The sequence below is a fragment of the Rhea americana genome, unplaced genomic scaffold (assembly GCF_003343005.1).
Source record: "Rhea americana isolate MKP2758 unplaced genomic scaffold, rheAme1 scaffold_61, whole genome shotgun sequence".
NCBI classification, from domain to species: domain Eukaryota; kingdom Metazoa; phylum Chordata; class Aves; order Rheiformes; family Rheidae; genus Rhea; species Rhea americana.
Window position 1 is genome coordinate 110,592 of NW_028186768.1, and position 18,569 is coordinate 129,160.

General features: G+C 52.0%; 3 protein-coding genes across 3 annotated transcripts in view; all 3 read right to left on the reverse strand.

Annotated features, from left to right (window-relative positions):
- PIP5KL1 (phosphatidylinositol-4-phosphate 5-kinase like 1) overlaps positions 1 to 27 on the reverse strand; it is a 3,632-nt gene extending 3,605 nt beyond the window's left edge. Inside the window, exon 1 of the mRNA XM_085320065.1 lies at positions 12 to 27. Within this exon, the coding sequence (XP_085176191.1) occupies positions 12 to 27 (16 nt within the window). The remainder of the gene's footprint in view (positions 1 to 11) is intronic.
- Positions 28 to 2,780: 2,753 nt separating this feature from the next.
- On the reverse strand, positions 2,781 to 7,618 carry DPM2 (dolichyl-phosphate mannosyltransferase subunit 2, regulatory). The gene is made up of 4 exons (XM_085320095.1): positions 7,577 to 7,618; positions 5,442 to 5,531; positions 4,110 to 4,212; positions 2,781 to 3,795 (listed from the first exon to the last, which is right to left on the reverse strand). The coding sequence occupies exons 1-4, from the start codon at positions 7,577 to 7,579 to the stop codon at positions 3,737 to 3,739; spliced, it is 255 nt and encodes an 84-aa protein (XP_085176221.1). The 5' UTR covers positions 7,580 to 7,618; the 3' UTR covers positions 2,781 to 3,736.
- Positions 7,619 to 9,370: 1,752 nt separating this feature from the next.
- EEIG1 (estrogen-induced osteoclastogenesis regulator 1) overlaps positions 9,371 to 18,569 on the reverse strand; it is a 39,325-nt gene continuing 30,126 nt past the window's right edge. Inside the window, exons 8-12 of the mRNA XM_085320129.1 lie at positions 17,493 to 17,597; positions 17,034 to 17,223; positions 16,723 to 16,844; positions 15,512 to 15,581; positions 9,371 to 14,630 (exon numbers count right to left, since the gene is read on the reverse strand). Of these exons, the coding sequence (XP_085176255.1) occupies positions 14,585 to 14,630; positions 15,512 to 15,581; positions 16,723 to 16,844; positions 17,034 to 17,223; positions 17,493 to 17,597 (533 nt within the window). The 3' untranslated portion in view covers positions 9,371 to 14,584. The remainder of the gene's footprint in view (positions 14,631 to 15,511; positions 15,582 to 16,722; positions 16,845 to 17,033; positions 17,224 to 17,492; positions 17,598 to 18,569) is intronic.

Consider the following 18,569-nt stretch of genomic DNA (forward strand, 5'->3'; position numbering starts at 1 on the left):
CCGGCCCCGGCCCCACACGCTCACCATGGCTCCCGGGCAGCGTCGGGCCTCCGCGGCGTCAGTCCTCGCGCCGGGCGCCGTCGTCCCCGCGGGGTCCCGCCGTCGGGGCTGCCGTGGGGCTGGGGACGCTGGCAGGACGGGGAGGGGGGTGAGGAGGGCACGGGCACCGCGGGGCGAGCGGCGCTTTGGGGGGCTCTGCCGGGCCGCGAGGTGAGCCGGGGTGGGGGCCCTGGCGGTGCCGGCCGCGGCCGCTGCTCCCCGCCGGGGTGCTCCGGAACCGGGGCGCCCGCGGAGCCGCCCGGCTTTGTGCCCACGCCGTTCCGGAGCTGCCGGCCCCGGGGGCCTCGCAAGACAGCTGCTGCCCCGGTGGGGACTCCGGGCAGGAACCCATCCCGAAACGCCCCCGGGAAGCAAAGCCGTGCCGGCGGCCCCCGGAGCGGAGGGCACGGCCGGCCCCGCTGCGGGGGAACCGCGGGGACGGGGAGTATCGCGGCGTCGCCGCGGGGTATCGCTYGCTGCCGCGGGCACCGCGGGCAGGGGAGACCCCGAGGATGGAGCCTGCGCAGCATCAGACCCGCTGGGAGCCGGCCCCGGCTCCAGCGCGGGGCTGCACGTGCTCCCTCCCCTCCTTCCTGCCCGCAGGGAGGATTTTGCAAGGCCGGGGAGGTGGGGGGGTGGGATGGCCCCAGCCCTCTCACCTACCTCAGCCCCACAGCCGCGCTCCCCGCGCGCCAGCCACGGGGCTACTCCCTGCCTCTCCTCCTCCTCCTCCTCCTCCTCCCCCCGCGGCCGCTCACCGCCGCATCCTTGGCTCCTCGCTCCCGCTGGCGACGGGGCCCAGGGACGCAGCGGGTCCCCCACGGCCCCTAGCCTGCCGAAGCTCCTGCCCGGCGCCCAGCCTGCCCGCGCCGGCACGCTGCCTGCCGCGGCCACCCACGGGTGACATCAGCACTGGGGATGCGGCAGTGGGGCAGGGCCCGGGCGACGGAGCCCACGCCGGCGGGCTTGCCCCAGAGAGCCCCTTCCCCCTTTGGACGTCGCCCTGTCCGCCCGCCCCATCCCCAGGCCCTGGGAGGGCTCCTGGGGGAGGCCGGTGCAGGCGAGCAAGGGTTAAGGGCTGGGGCTGCGCTGAGGACACTCGGCAGGTTCCCTGCTGGCACCCACAGGGGTTAACGCCTCCTCTCTGCAGCCTGGCCCGGGCTGAAGGGCACCCCCAGCGCTGGGGAAACTGAGGCAGGGGCAGCGGCATCGCAGGGGCTGGGGCGAGGCAGCCACTGGGGCTTGGGGTCCCGCTCGCTCCCCAGCCGGCGCCCATGGGCAAGCCCCCGAGCGGGGCCCGCGGCGACGGCGCTCCCCGGGGTGGAGGCCGGGTCTCCAGCCCCTCCTGGGCGCCGGGGCGGCTGGGCATRAGCGGCCGCTGCTCCCCACGGGGTCCACGCGATGCGACCGCTGACCACCCACCCGAAAAGGGGGAAGCGACTGCTCCAAACCCTCCCAGYGCCGGGCGCCCAGCGGGCTCCTGCCTGCCCCAGAGCCAGCCTCTGCCCCGCTGCTCTTACCTGGGCTCCTCGGAGGCGCCCACCGCGCTGCTGGCAGAGCGCCCTGGGCAGGCCGTGGTGACGCACTCCAGCTCCCTGGGGCCAGGAGAGCAGGCKCAGGGACCCGGTCCTGGAGGCAGCCGGAGGCAGGAGAGCTGTGGGGGAGGGAGGGAGCACAGCTCTGGACCTGGCAGGCTGGGAAAACTCGTAAGAGACATGACTGATTTTTTTCCCCCTTTTGCTTTCCTCTGTGAAGCACCTCTGCGTCAGCACAAACTCATCTTCATGGGGCTGGCTGGAGCTATTTCCAGTGCGCTGAGAAGCCGGGAAGAGGAGCTGGAGATTTCACAAGGGGAGAAGGAGAAGCAGCGAGATGCAGATGAGGAAGAGATGGAGCACTCAGCCTCAGGGAGGTGGCTCTGCGGAGGGCACCGGCAGCACATGAGCATGACTGGCTGCAGCCTGGCAGCCTCTGCATGAGCTCCAAAGAGAAAGCAAGCTCCAGCTGGAGACTTGCCTTCTATCACCTTCGAGCTCCAGCCACACAGCAAGTTAAAACACGGCCGGGGTCCTTAAACCCGCGGTACCCCGGGGCGGGGGGGGGGGTCTCCTAACGATCAGCAGTGCTCCCCAGAGGGATGAAGGACGATAGGAAACACTGCTACCTTGTAGGGGAAGTTCACAGTATGTGCAAGAAGGACCCAAGGGTCCTGTTGCATCGCAGAAGCTGGAGCTACCTCAGCTTGGGTAGGACAACCCTCCCCAGCACCACAGGGTCAATAAGTCTGCAAGAGGCTGCGTACATCAGTCACGGCCCTGGCCAGGTTCTCTCTGGCTCCTTCCTGCCTGTCACCTCACTGGGGTTTCACCTCTTCCTCCTACGGGACTCCCTGTCATTGCATTTGGCTGGGTGACCCTATGACAGGCTCTTGCCTGACTCCACTGTTTTGCTCCCAAGGGATGGCACCAGCCTCTGTTCCTGCTGCCAGACACAGCAAAGGCAGGGGAGAGGCAGGTATTTTTGACCCAGCTGCATCTTCACCACCTGATGGCCCCGATTCTTCCACTGCTGGGCTGCACCAGCAGAATGAGGGCCAAGGAGAACCTGTGGACACTGGCAGCACCTTTCCGAACAAGACTGGGCATTGCCAGGCACAGCAGCTCCAGTAACGGGGAGGAGAATCCACCCCTGCTTTCCTGCAGGCCTGCTGCACCTGTGCACTCAACACAGGAGAACAGAGATCAAGATCTTGCAGACCTTTATTGAGGGTGATTCCAGCTCATTGCAGTTTGAAGGACATGCCAAGGCTGCACACCTCAGGGCAGAAGCTGTTGCCAGGAGAAGAGACTCCATAATGGGAGGATGGAGCTCTGCAGGCCTGTCTGCTTGGCCCCAACCATGCTGGTGAGCACAGCCTTGCCAAGGGCAGGAACCAAGCCAGTGGCTGACAGCTGTGGTTGGACCCGCATTCATTAGCGGAGAAGCCAAATGCTTCCTTTGCAGTCCAGGGCACAACCTCCACCTCACCCCCTCAGCTGGACATCTGCAGGAGGGGTTGCAGGCAGTCCTGCCAGAGAACAGCAGAAAATGGGCCTGTCCTGATCCTCTCCCAAGCCAGCCTCACAGGGGAGCCTCTTCATAAACGTGAGCCCACCAGGAACCACAATTAGCCCTTCCTGGAGGCAAAGGGGGAAGGCAAGTCTGCCTTCTGCAAGCTAATAGTCTTCTTTCCTCTACATCTTGAATCCAATTAAAACCTCAACAAACCATATGTAAAAACCCATTAGGAACAAACTACTGGACACAGGAAGAGCAGAGGAGAACTTCCCAGAGGCTGAGCACCTGACAGTTCAGAGATGTGCCCTGACGGCTCTCCCCCCGCAGCACAGGCTAAAGCCGTCACCGCTACATGTGGCCCCAGCCGAGGAGCAGATCTGTCATAGCTGGAGTTATGGTCCCTTTCTGGATGGCTCCTGTAGGTCAGAGATTTGCTTCCCTTTGGTCCGTAAGCAGTAAATTACACCAGGTCATGCCTCTTCAGGTAGGAATGCTGGAGAGAGAGCAGCCAGCTCAGCATCCTTTCTACTAAAGGAGAGAGTTTTGGAAGAGGTATCTGCCTGGTGCTGCAGGCAAAGTCTTTCCCTGGCTAAGATGTTGTGAGGTGGATGCCTTCTTCTCAGCTCTCTCAGTTGGGCCTTCAGTCCAATTTCTTTGCAGGTTTCCTGTTCTTCCACATCACAATCACTACGAAAATGCCTACCACGAGAAAGAGGACAGATTCAATCAGAAAACTTCCAGTTACAAGCGCTTTTGAAACACACTGTAGTGAGAAACAGAACCTCAGCAGAGAGAAACAACTCCACAAGCTCAAACAATTGGAGTTGCAGATGTGTGTGCACACACATGCACCACCAGAGCCTATCCCGCAGGCCTAGTGCTGCGCTGAGCTCTTGCTTCAAGAGCCACAGGCAGCATCTCACAAGCATCATGCATCAGCTAACCTGCCTGCAACTCTCTTCTCTTTTTCTAATTTAGAAACTTCTAACTAAAACTACAGAGATAACACTCACCTATAAATAGCAGCAGCAGGAGCCCAGCTACCACGGGGATAATAACAGCATACTCCCTGGGCAAGAAGTACTGATGGATCCCATGGTCGCTGTCGATAAATGGCTGCAGAAAACAGAGAGGAATCAGCAGGTGGGCTCAGCACTATGGCCAGTCCCCAACACCTGCAGCTTTGTGGTTTCCAAAGCAGGATAGAAACATCAGGCTAGAAAAGATGCCTTAAAAAAAAAAGAGGGTGACTAGAGCTGCATGTAGCTAGGGCCACTGCGCAACAGCACTGCAGCTGCAGAGAACACRGTAACAAAAGAGCAGCAAAGTACTTCAGTGGTCAGCAGTGCAGGGAGCACAAAGCATGAGAGGGGCTCTGCCCAGCACGGGCACAGGAACCCCACAGCTCAGGGCTTCACGCCGGGCAGTGACTGATGTCCTGCTTGGTGCTGAACATACCAAATCCCTGAACTTTCTAGTGTTTGTAAAATGGAACAGATAGCACTGGATTTGTTTCATGGAGATCCTGCCAGGATTCATAAGCTGAAGAAATGGAATACTTTGGACACTAGAAGGCAGTATAATAGTTTCTAGGTAGCAGAGAATGTAGGTATAGAGCTCCTAAGATTACAAACTCTATCTATACATATTAGACAACAGAGTAAGCAGACTGTAGAGGGGAATCCAAAACTCTCAGAGCTTAGAGGGGAAGCTGCTTGGAATTCAGACATCAGCCCAAAGCTGAACCAGACCTCTCGCACCTGCAAAGCTCACAGGGAGACATTTCTTGCCTGGATTTCCAGGGAGATACCACTCATTACCTCAGCTGATGTGTCTGGGAAAGCAGACAAACTGTCAGGCTCTCTCCAATTTTCTAGAGCTCCACATTCCCTAAATTCTTCTCCCTGCTGGGCTCCAGATTTAGTAAGTAGAATCTCTTTTTATATTTCCCTCTGTCACCTCCCACCAAAACTAGGAATCCAAAGACAGCCAAAGTGAGCACTAATGACAACAGTCCTTATCCGACACCTCCAGAACAGCTAAGCGTTTAGCTCTTGATGACAGTTAAGGTGAGCCTCAACTCTTACAATGGCCAAATCTGTCTCAGAGCCTCAGGGCAAGTGGCAGAATCTAAGCTTGATCTTACCCAGATAAGGGCAAGTACACCTAGAAAGGGTAAGGTGTGAACCAGCAAACTACAGGAAATACTACACTGACATTTTTCACCAAGAAGCTGGCAAAACAGAGTTCTTTCAGATAGAAGGACACACGAGCACCTAAATAAAGTCTAGGTGAACATAGCAGCAAAGTTCCTGAGATTACAACAGGCAGAGCAAGACCCATACCAGTATGATGATCCAGATGGTGTAATAAACAAAGAGAACAAGGCTGAAGGCTACCAAGCCAAATCCAACCACCCGGTCTGTTGCTGTGGCCTGTAAAGTAAGAGACAGTCAGAGCAGGATCATCACTTTGCAGTGTCTGAGCAGAAACAGTTAATGGGCACATCCTAYTTACTGTACCCCAGCTTAGAAGAATGTATGGCTACAGCTTTGGAAAAAAAATGGAAAAATGTAGCAAAAATGATTTATCAAAAGCACTTCAGTGAGAACAGCCACACCCTCCTCCTCTGGAGCGGTCGTGGATTTTGTGTCTTGCCACTACAGCAGACACACAAGTTGCACACTCCAGCGACACTGACCAAGTGCTTTGAAGTACTAACTCCCAGCCTGCACCAACACAACCCTCTGCTGAGCTTCAGCAGGCTTCAAGCTACATGGTCCGATCACTTCATCAGATAGGGAACCCTGGAAAAGCCTAGACACTGCAGGGGGGCTTGAGGGATTTCAGTCTCTCTATCCATAAGCCTGCAATGCAGGAAGCACCACACTTAAGGAGGAATTGTGGTATTTAGGTTACTTCCTGAGGAACAAGCAAAATCAAGAGCCTGAACATTTAACACGGTGAAAACCCCGGTGCTTGTCAGAGGCAGGTACTCCAGGCTTCAGTTTGGCCCCTTCTAAATTGCCTCCCTCCTCAGCTGCAGAGTAGTCTTAACACTCAGTGCGTTCTAGCGCCCAGTGTTAACAGCATGAGTCATGACCCAGCTCCACTGTAACACCAGCGGGTCAAGAATGGACATGGGCCACTCATTCGGGGGTTGGACTAGATGATCTCCAGAGGTCACTTCCAACCGTACTGATTCCATGCTGAGGCTCACTAGCTCCAAAGGAGCTCAAAGGGCCATTCATCATGGAGCCAGGTCACCCTGGGCTGCCGGGCACTACAGCTACAGGAGTGAGGGAGCTGGGACCGAACAGGGAGGAGTGGCTGATACACCAGGGGACTATGCTGCCTGTCACGGGGACCTCTACAGGCTGGAGAAATGGGCAGAGAGGAACTTCATAAAGTTCAAGAAAGGGAGGTGCAGAGCCCTGCACCCGCGGAGGACAACCCCTTGCACCAGGACAGGCTGGGGCCAACACACCTGACAGCAGCTTTGCAGAGAAGGACCTCAGGGTTCTGGTGAACACCATGTTGGATATGAGCCAGCAACTTGCCCTTGTGGCCAAGAAGGCCAATGGGATCCTGGGCTGCATTAGGAAGAGCATTGCCAGCAAGCAAGAGAGGTGATCCTGCCCCTCTACTCAGCCCTGGTGAGGCCACACTTGGAGTGCTGAGTCCAGAGCTGGGCTACCCAGTACAAGACAGACTTGGGTTCACTGGAGTTAGATGATTAAGGGCCTGGAGCATCTCTCATACATGGAGAGACAGAGGGAGCTGGGACTGTTCAGCCTGGAGAAGGGAAGGCTCAGATACAGTATGTACAAGTATCTGATGGGAGGGTGTCAAAAGGACAGGGTCAGACTCTTGTGGTGCCCAGTGACAGTATGAGAAGCAACGGGCACAAAATGAAGCACAGGCAATTCCGCCTCAACATGAGAGAGCACTTCTTCACTGTGCAGGTGGCTGAACCCTGGAACCAGTTGCCCAGAGAGGCTGTGGARTCCCCATCCTTGGGGGGTTCAAAACCCAACCGGACACAGCCCCGGGCAACCTGCGCCAGCTGACCCTGCTCGAGCAGGCGCTGGACCAAGCGCTCTCCAGAGGTCCCTGCCCACCCCAACTGCTCGGCGCTCCTGGGGTRGGTGCGGGGGAGGGCGGCCGGCACTCCCAGCTGGCCGCACTCCTCCGCGCTCCTGACACCCGAGGAGATCAAGTGGGAAACGGCGCTTGCAAGGCAAAGCAGAGGGGGCAGCGACCCCCCCCGCCCCACAGAGCGCGGGCAGCCGATCCCTCAACTGCCCCACAGACGGCGGATCCCTCCCCACAGGGAGGGGGCGGCGGATCCCTCCGCCCCCCCCCAGAGGGGGCAGCGGATCCCTCCGCCCCCCCCTGCCCCCCCAGAGGGGGCAGCGGATCCCTCAGCAGCCCCCGGCCCCCCAGGGAGGGGGCAGCAGACGCCCACACCCCCACTCACCATGGCGACGGGCAGCCCCGAGCTCCTTCCCCGCCAGCAGCGCTCTTCCGGGAGGCGCCAGCCAATCAGCGGGCAGGGCCCCAGCCCGGCCGCCACGCTCGGCGACAGACAGCCAATCAGCGGGGGCGGGCGGGCRGGCTCCGGCCCGCGGCATTATGGGAAATGTAGGCGCGCCTCGCCCGGGGCACGACGGGTGATGTAGTSCGGGGCCGCAGGGCTCTGGCCGTGGCTCCTTCAGGCCACTGTTCGTCCTACCTTTGAATTTACGGTTTAGTGCAGTAATCATGATTACGCTTTAATTTCAGTATCAACACAGTTTTATTTATTAATAATATAAATTTTAAATCTCCCATTTAATTCGCTACTGGGCAATTTTTAAAGCTCCGGAGCGCCGCAGCCGGGGAGGCCGGACCCCGCTCTGCTCGCCCGCGGGGCCGCCGGGCCGGGTGCCGCTCTGCCCTCCGCGGGGCGGCCGCCGGGTCCCGCAAGGCCCCTCGTCCTTCTCCGAGGGAGGCCGGGGAGGCCGCGGCTCCACTCGGCCTCCTCCCTCCGCGCGAGCCTGCTGCTTGCCCCGCGCCGCCGCCGGCCAACCTGGGCCCTGCCGGGATACATCGAGCCGGAGGTGCCCGGGATCACGATCACAGCCGCAGGCGATGCGAGTGGATTTATGGAAAAACACAAAACTCCCTAGAAAAATCTGCTCTGAACTACTACCATGTAGACATCTTTTTTTTTTTTTAAAAAAAAATCTTTAAGCAGCGGTCTTTGCCAATGACCCCTCAGTTTGTAGTTGCACAGGGCCGTGAGAAGAAAGCGAACATGTAAACAGGAGGATAATGCGTTGGAAAAGCCCCGCGGCCGCCTGCGTTACATCCTGCCACAGGAACGAAGCCAAGAAAACCTCCGTCACTTCAGTTTCTGGCCCATGAAAGCAAGACCCCTCTTTCCATCATTCGCTCTCCAGCCTGAAGCGAGCTCTTCCCACAGGCGTCCACTCAGCCTCACTGATCACTCAGTTGATCTTGTTTTAATTTCTAGCAACTCCTGATGCCTGTGAGTTTTGATGGAGGTGACTCATCTCAAAGCCAACTAGCTGAAAAACAGCTCCAAAACACGAGATGCTTGCATCCTGTGTCACAGAGCGATTCCTCCATGCGCGCACTGCACCTGGAGGAAAAGGAAAAGCAAGAGCAAACAGCTGAGGGCCGACGGGGATCCTCCAAGGAAGGGGAGCAAACAGCTGAGGGCCGACGGGGATCCTCCAAGGAAGGGGAGGCAGCAGAGGGAAAGGGGCAGATGTTCAGAGCACACCACTGAGGCTTTGACAGAGCTGGTGAAACTGCCCCAGCCTCTGCCTGGGCCCAGCAGCTCCCTCCCCGTCACAGCTCCCCTCCAACCTTTGCAGCCAGCAGCGGGTCCTGGGACTGCACCAGGATGAGGCCCTTCAAACACRTGTCCTCTGCTTGGACACGGCGTTCGGGCACATGAGATGTTGCTGGCAAGTTGCCTTCGTGCCAGCTCACCTTCCCCTTGGATTTCAGRCTGTGCCCCCTCCCCACCCACTTCTCATGCCATCAGGGAAGGTTGGCAGGGATCTCCATATCCATTGCAGCACAGCTGCCAAGGAAATCCTGGAGGGCGGAAGCCAAATCCTATTCCTGGGCTCTGCATGCCAGCACCTGACTCCTTTGCTTTCTTAGCAGATATTTTTGAAACCAAAGGACACACGCGCGCGCGCGCACACACACACACACACACACACACAACAAGCAAAAAAAGCCCAAGAAGAATCAGTATGAAGTACCAAAAAACCTTTATTTTCCCCCAAACCATAACAACATTTGACATTATAATGATTTCCTCATATATGTTATTTCTCTACGTTAGGAACCAGATACAGAAAATACAAACACAATCTGTTGAATCAAAGACGGCACAGCATTCCATTAGAAAAAGAAATGAAACTAGAGGAGCAAGATAAAAATGGTGAAAAATAGTCATTCCCTCCAGCCTAAACTTTCCAAGAATCATCATCAAAATAGAGCAGTGAAGTAGCTTCTCTTTCTAAACGCACTTCTGCTTTTAAGACAAAAGTTAGATYTATCTTTAGATTTCAAAGTAAAAAAATGTTAAACTATCTTTCAAGCAATTTTGGAAGTTTGCATAGACCCATTCCCTTTCCAAAAATATCAGTGATCTCTCTATAGAATCTGATATAAATCAAGTGCGCACCTCATCTGMAGATCACCAAGCTCAATAACTTTCAAGAAAATAAAAGGATCTCCCGTTCCCCTCCCTCCCCCACAAAAATACGGGCTCTACCATTATTTCTTCTATTTGAGGCAAATTAAGAGGCTCAGCCACACCTCCAGCTCAAAGCTTCATCCAAATTCCTTGTGTTTCCCAGGTTTCCATGTTGGCTCCCTCCTGACGCGTAGGGGCGACAGTGACATGGAAGAGATTGGGTTAGGATCGCGAAGGTGGGCTGATGGACGATGCAGCTCTCGGGAGGGCAGCGGGGTGTGGGGGGCAAATTTTGCACAACGAATCCCCAGTGAGGAAGTGGCTTTTCGGTACAAACACTTGCTGCCAGGCAGTGTTTGCAGTAACTTGTCCCCAGGGACCCGCCCTGTCTACAGGGCTTTGACCACAGCTAGAGACAAGGTGGGGTGGCAGGGGGTCGGGGAAGGAGGGGCAGAGGATGGCTTCACAGCTCCCGAGGTAAAGGCAGCGCGGAGGGGAGGGCAGGATTGGGGCCCCTCTCCAGGAGGGGCGGTCGACCGAGGTGCTCTAGCGTACCTGGAGTGAGGTTTCCCAGAGGTTCACAACAACGCGTGCAGAGTCCAGCTGCACAACCACCAGTTTAAAAAGAAACAGCAACAACAAAATAAATAAAAGTCAACCCCTCCTATTAAGATTTGAATGAAATATGTTTCTGTGGGTCACAGCCCAGTTCAGAACCCTCTAAAAACTGAAACAAACATTTAAAAGGACTTAACTTTCCATAAGGGTCAGAGTGATGTGGCAATGAGGGGGAAGAGATTATGAATTTGGCTGTCCCTTACGCCTAGGGTCAGGACAGCATGACAGCCCCCTTTTAAAGTGCCAACCATACAAAAAAAGATGTAGGAGCAACATCCTTCTCCCCCTTTTCTCCATCACCATTTCCAACTGAAAGCCTATCTCCTTCACTGATCCACAACTATCTTCTTTTTAACATTCACTCATTTTATATTGTTTTTTAAAAAAAAAGTTAGTAAAAAATTATACTGATTCTTCCAACTCTTTGCAGGGGATTTTCACCAACTAGAGGTCCAGGAACTGGGAGAGCAGAGCCCGCGTTTCACCTGGCCCCAAGACCAAAGCAGAGAGCCAGCTCTGCCCTCCTAGGGTCAGCTTGGAATGAGCAGCCCTGCTTGCCACTGGCAGAGATGCAGGGGATGCAAAGTCTTGCCAATAAGGTCCTTTAACTTTTCTAATTCATCTCTGAATCCCCTGAGAAGGGAAACAACATGGGGAGCAAAGTCCCCCCTCAGCCCCTCAGGAATAAAATATCAATGAAACAATAATGCAGTCAAAAAACACCAGCCTGCTGGGTTTATAAAAAAATTCAATAAATTTCAAGACAAAAAAAACCCCAAAAAACAAAAACAAAGGAAACTAGCCTGTGGTTTGGGTCTGGAAACTGATTCGCTTCTTAAATTTTCAAAGTCCAACAAGGAACAGATGGCAGCAATGCCGCAAGGAAAAAATGTTCAMGAGCGCAGCTTCCCAAGAGACGGCAGCAAGTCAGCCAGCCAAGCGGCCCCAGGTCCACGCCAGCCTCCTTCAGCACCACGAGGTGCACCCACCACCAGGAACTGCTGGGCATCGCCTGTGACGGGATGCGTGGCTGGAGCTCAGTGTGAAATCTAGAAATAGAAGTAGACTGCTCCTACCTCTCTACACAGGTCTGTCTGTGCGGGGTACTCCAGCCCTGGCTGTGCTGTGCTAGGCTGAACGACTAGGGCCGCTTTCTTCTTCAAAATGAGCGGCAGGAGAGCTAAAAAGCTACTTACAAACCAGGATCTGTGGAGCCAATAACGTGGAAACAAGAAAGAGACACCCTATGAGACACAGTTATCGGGAACGCGAGCAGTGATGCACCAAGCTGGAAGAGAAGCCAGAGACATGTCCAAGTTGGCCACTGCTATGTGGACAGAGCAAGTTACGCCTTTGCCAGCCTGGGGAAGATGAAGACCAGCTTTCTGAACAGCTCAACTGCTTCCTCTTCTGCCTCACTGGAAAGATATTCCTTCTTCTGTGTCACAGGGGACTTAGGACGTGCTTAGTAGCAAGCATCTCAGAGCAGCAGACTCACCCGTTGGAGGCCAGAAAGAGAGCCCTGGGTTCCCAATTGCTCTGACAGCGACTACCATCGTTTTTCATGGGAAGAGAAGCAAAGCAGCAGAACTGAGCTGGGTTTGGCCTCTTTCCTGGGTTATTTTTGCCCCTTTCAAGGCCTGTTTTTTGCTGTTGCCACACTGACAGCACGCTGGACCCGATTTCCAGAAGGGCTTCCCTGGCCCCCGGGGAGCAGCAGGTGCTCTGTGCTTGTGAGCAGCCTGCCCCTCGGCTCCTGCTATGGCTATCTCCAGACAGAACAACACACATTATGGTCTGAGAGTACTACTGCCCTCGCATCGACCTGAACAGGGGGTCAGGTGAGTCCTAGCCTTCTGGCAGAGGCCCAGGAAGAGAGAAAAGCCACCATGTAAACATGCAGCATCCCAAGAACAGTGCACATCTCACCCAGACCAAGCAGGGAACTCACCAGCCTGCTAGTGAGTGACAAAACTACCCAGACTGAATGAAGAAATCACCGTTAAATACACTAGCAAGCGTGAAAGAGCTTTTGCTTTAGACAGACTCAAAAGATCCAATAATGCTTCCCTACATTAAACCAAACCAAGGTGTTGCCATACCCCTTCTTGCCCTGATCCAAATTTAATTGCCTTTGGAGGGAAAGGGAGAAGGGGTGAAAAAATTCACATCCTATATGTGGTCTGTCCAACTATAAAAAGAAATCTACTGACTTGAGTAGAGAAACCACAAAAACAGAGTAAGCAGCTGTATAGCTTTGCTACACTGCCTAGCACCCCCTCCATGCAGCCATCTCCATGCTTGCAGGGCAAGAAAGCAAGGCGCTTTCATTTCTGGTTTCTTATAATCTTCTGCCAAATCCCCTTTTCCAGTAGCTCATCTGCATGCGTTCTTGTCATAGAGACCACAATCTTTTTTCTTTTTTTTTTTTGTTTCTTTTTTTTAAAAAAGCCTTCATAATAACTAGAATGTGAACAACAATGTGATCTGTTACAAGGCTTTCCTTACCAAATGGGACAGGTGTGTGCACGAGTGAGTGTGCACGCACATGTGTGCCACAGCAGGGCACATTCCTAGCCATGCCTTGGAGTGTGCCACCACTCAAAGTGTATGGCTGCTGAGTGCTACCACAATACAACAGCGAAGAGGAAAGGGTACTACACAGAAATAGCTTATAGGCTGAAAGTTTCTGTACAGGAAGAGCTGCAAGCACAGCCTGCTGACAGCCCATGGCTGGAGTCTGCATAGATCCTCATTTGCAATTCAGCTGCCAGGAGAATCTATAAGTGAGAGCTGAAAGACTAAATTCTCCATCACGCACTGCAAGGAAAAGAGGCAGCTACAGTGTAAGACAACTGCAGAAATCAAACAAAAGAAGAGCAATTGAAAGATCAACCAGAAAACAGTTTGAAGCCTTATCAGAAAAATTCACTTGCCACAGAGCAGGTAAGAACAGCTGCTGTGGTTAACATGGCAGAAAACATCCATACTACCTTTGAAGGCAAAGATGGAGGCTTCATCTTGCCGTAGTCAGAGCTTCTCCCCAGCCCTGAAAGGAACCACATCAAGCAAAGATCCCTGCTGACAGGGCAGGAAAGGTCAACCAACAGCAATTCCCTTTCTGGCCCAGGCCAAGAGAGACAACGTTAATCATCACCACAACGGAGACCACTACAGTCAACTGCACCGTGCTCCGGCCCAGGAGAGGGTTATCAGATAACAAGATTCTTTTTCATGGTCCAAGAAAGGCAGTTCCCTTCCTGAGCCAAAAAGGAGGCTTTGTATTCCAAGCCTCAACAGTGACCATTTGCTGAGTCAGTCCAGGGAACACAGATTATGCTCCCGGAACAGCAAGTACAAGCCTCCTCCACGTAAAATCTGGAACCTCTAAAGTGCTCTTGCTAATGCTAATAGATGAACCCTGCCCTTCCATGCCCAGCAGTGGAAGGGGGTAATACAGTTAGTGGTATAACAAGCATTAGCATTTAACCATTTCTCAACTCCCATATGGATTGCAGTAGTTTTTGGAAATGCACTTTTGGGAGATATTTCCTATGAGAAGAGGATGTTTGGGGATTTGAAGAGTAGGAAGGTGAAGTGCACACCACAGCATACTTTGCTCAGTAAAACTGTTACCTAGGAAGGTGATGTTCCCTTGTAGAATTGGTGGAATAAAGCATCCTGCAAGTAGCTATCTCATCATGTCACCAAAAAGCAGCTCTCAGTTTGGTTAGAATGATTCCCTCCTCCCCCAGTGGTTTCAAGAGTTCACAGTGGTATAACCCAATGGTTTGGGGAGACAGAAGCTGAGAAATCTCCTGTTGTGAATGAATGTGTGAAGTGAGGGACTCCAAAAGAGCAAAATCCTCTATGAGTAAGGATAACCCCAACAGATACCTTGAATCTCATCAGAACATGGGGAGGGCAGGCACTGGAAGAACTGGAAGTGGAGGAAGGTAATGCCAACACAGGGAAAGTGCGTGATTTGGAGTGGTCTCGGAGTAGTTCTGCAGTGCAAATGTATGGGGAGGGGTGTGGAAAAATCCCTTCTGGAATGCTGCATGAAGAGAGGTAAAGATTGGCATCCATGTGGCAGCAGACTGGGTAGGGGGTCCGTTTCCAGCAGCTCTACCCAGTTCTTCACATTTAGTGGGTTTCAATCACCACTGGCTCGTAAACTCCAGATGAGACCCTAAGGGGGTGGAGAGGAAGAAGATGAGAAAGCCAGGTTGTTTTCTTCAGTCCCTTTCGGCAAACAAGTTCTGTTTCAGAGCTCTCCACTTAGGAACATCCTACTCTAACCCCACACAAAATCCTGAAAATAACTATTCAGTCTGGCAAGAAGTCAACCTACATAACACAAAACAGACAGCTACGTGGCAAGCTAACACTAGAGCATTTGAAAGAGCTGGGTGTAACACATCAATCCTTCTAAAGGAGAGAGGAAAGGGGCTGAGGGAAAAAGAGCCAGAAAAGGCTCAGCTCCCAGCCTTGCCACTGAGGTTGGCACATCTTTGCATTTACCATGTTGTGTTTTTACCTCAAAAGGTGCTATAAAACTTAGCAAATGCAACTAGCCAAGACACTGCATTAAAAGTTATTGTGGCAAGACAAAGTTTTATTTGACTGATTACTTTTTTTCCAGAAGTCTTTTATAAGAGAACCAGCCCTTGAAGGACATGGATGGGGGAGTGAGAAGGGACAATAAACCAGGCTGTTGCATTTTTGCTGCAGTCCAGCAGGAGGCAAAGCCTTCAATTCCTGCCTTCAGTTGAGCAAAGGAGCAAACAGGGACAAACCTCCACCATTTTGTCCTTTTACTCCTTCTTACTTCTGTTCTTGGATCTAACAGCTAAGATTGAATTATCCCTCTGAGCTTCTGCTGAGAACTGCATGCATACTCCAGTGCAGCTGTAGTCTGTCACCAGAGGGATATGGGGACATTGATGTAGGAATAAAGCCACATGACATTTAGAAATCTCTCCTGGAGCAAAGGCGAAAGTTCCCTGGGTACAAAGAGCTAACTAATATTCTCTGCAGCCCCACTGTCTGCCAACCTTTCAGGAAACCTACCTGTTTCCCAACTGAATACCACTCAATGTAGTTGTTCCATCTCTGCTTACGAACAACCTTAGGTTACTGTCTGCAGATAGAGAAGCAAGAAATATCAAAATCTAGAACTACTGATGATCACCAGGCATGCCCTCCCCCACCAGCTGCATTACACAATGTTCAGCAAGGGAATAAGTCCACTTCTGCGAATGCATGGGCACACTTAGTGGTGTTCCCACAGTAACAGTGCCCCTGGGAACTCCTCTTCTTGCTTTAWAAAGGATCCTCATGTATAAATCAACCACAGTATTAAGCTTTGGAAGAGTAAACGCAGAGAAATTAATTCTATCACATTACTACAGCTTCTTCTTTTAAGACAATTACACTGATTTAAGTTCTTGGCCAGTTTAAAAGCATCTGGACATATGATGTGGGGCCCCATACTGTATCTGTAGGGTCATCATTGGAGAGGAAATCCAGCCTGTCCTGCTGATAAGAAGTAGCTATATTCAGTCTAGTTTTAACCCACATTGAGTGGGGTGTAAAACCCTGTATTAAAAAGAGGGTTGTAGTATGCAATCATTTGAGGTGACTAATGGTAAACTATAGTTACTAATAGTAAGGGTTTAAGACCTAGCTAAAGCCACAACTAGATAAAAGGGATGATTAGATTGATTTCTAGCCTAAACTGGAGAATTAAAACAAAGGCAGTTGTATTATTACTTTTAGTTCTCTTAATAAATGCTGTGACTGCAAGGGAGAAAACCTCTTCTCACGCTCCTTCAGAGAAGCCTGATCACAAACATGTTGCAATCCATCTTTCTTCCATTCTTTTTGCCAAGACATGCGCTGTTTCCCCTCCAGTTGTGCTCTCCTACTTTAAATACTTTTGGGATGACCCTGGACAAAGGCTACCACAGCAGCGCAGAGAACTGATGCAACCCATTTCCACTGCCGTGAGGAATCAGTATTCCCTTCCTGACCATCCTGTATATTTAAGCTGGTGTTCCACCTCAGTTGCAGTCTATAGAACAGCAACAAGTGCTGTTTACAAATGGATGCACAGCTCTCAGATCCACAGTTTATCAATTGTAGAAACATCTAACAAGCACTGAAACCAAGTTACTGTCAAAAGGGAAGGGAGCATCTGACAAATCAGATCCTGAGCGTAAAAGCTCAGCAGCTTTACTACAGCAACAGCCAGACCTCCCCTCTGAGACTCATCTCCTCACCTTCAGTATTGCTGACATCTGTGAAGTCCTGACTCTGCATTATTTTCTCCACTATATCATCAGCATCAATCCTAGTGTCATCCACTCTGGTTGGATGACTCTCCACTGAATCCTTTTTCCTCCTGGGGAGAGAAAATAAAGGGAAAAGCTGACCATACTTTCACGACAGACTTTAGGATACTCTCCTGCTTCCTTCAGCAATAGCATCGTTTCCAATGTCTTCCTCAAATTTACCACTGCTTGAAGACAAAAGAGTCTTTGTACTTTCAATCTTGCCTTCCCAGAGAAAGGGCTTTGCTCCAGTTACATACCGAGAGGGTCTATCCAGCAGAAGGCCAGGTCTGGGGGGCCGAGGTGGCTTCTCTAGTTTGTGATCCCGCTCTCCCTCGGGACACTCCACCGTCATACTAAGTCCTCCAGATGCACTGCTGCTGGTGGAGGTATTCCGGCGATGGGTCAAGTCAGACATACTAGAAGAACGGGAGTGCTCCGTGCTGTAGCCTGCAGATGCAGAGTGATTACAAAACAGATCTRCACCCCCTACCAGTAGCACAGTTAACAGGCAGGCCAGTTCCAGATCAGCATTTCTGCTCCCATAGACTTAGGTTCATACACAGAAACTCATATGTAGTCACAAAAACCAAAAACTCAGAAGTCAGATTACAGAGTTTAGTGATAGAGACAAGGATGCAAATCACTCTAAAAGCTTTTTGCAAGGGAGCAAAAAGAATGGGGCTGATGATGGTAGAGCCTCATGGATCTATGATTACCAGAGATTTTGGACTGCTGGCTGGCGTAGCTAGAGTTTCGCGAGTGCCCTGAGTGGAAGACTTCCTCTGGACTGGACAGATTCTGATCTGGTTCTTCCAGGACACCTGCCAAGAAACAACAGGGCACTTCAGTTATACTGTAACCAAGTCAGCACATTGCCCCCCTGCCTCAGACTGGAGGCTTATCTTGGAACACTAGATTAAGGAAAGGGCAAGCCTGTSGGCAGAGCCTTGCTATACAGGCTAACATAGAACTTAGAAACAGCTGTGGTGAGTATAGGAGCTAGCAACAATCTTCTCCACCAAGCTTTGCACTAACTCTAGCATCTAMCACCTGAATTTACAAGCACTAAGAAGAACCTAGAAAGATAGGTAGTATCTGAAGCTATCCATAGTTAAAAGCATTAAGCTAAGAATAAAAAAGAAAAGAAAGGCCACTGGCAGTAAAGTATTACACCTTCCATTTGGGTGCTTCTCCTGTTACTACATTTCCCCTTCTATCACCTGTGAGAGACTCCATGCCACTTAAACTGCATCCGAACTTGGTACAGAAACCTCAGCATTACCTCTGCTCCTTGCCATCACTCTAGCCTGTGCTCTCTTTCAGAAAGTTTATCTAAAGACTGCACAAGCGTAACGTATCAGGTTTATTACGAACACTCGCACACTGTGCTAAGTCACAGAGGTAATGTGACTAGAGTGTTATTTTGGTGCAGTGTGTACCTATCTGCTTGCATATTTGGACTGTGCTGGGGGAAAAAAAGCTATGGGAAAGTAGATTGCCCTTGAAAATGGGCTCATACAGAAGCCAAAGAACTCTGCATCAGCAGCTGGAACAAGGCCATTAGCTCTCTAACCAACCACTGAAACCTGCAGAGGAACTTTTCTAGAAGATAACAGCAACAGAATAGCTGAGTGGAGAACAATGCTAAGTGTCACTAAATATAAGAGAAAGCAGGAATGAATGCAATACATGAATTATTAAATCTTCAGCAACAAGAACAAACTGCTTTATCTCCCGTAACAGAAGTACGCATGCTGCAAAGATTCATGCTTCCTCTCCACAATTAGATTTAA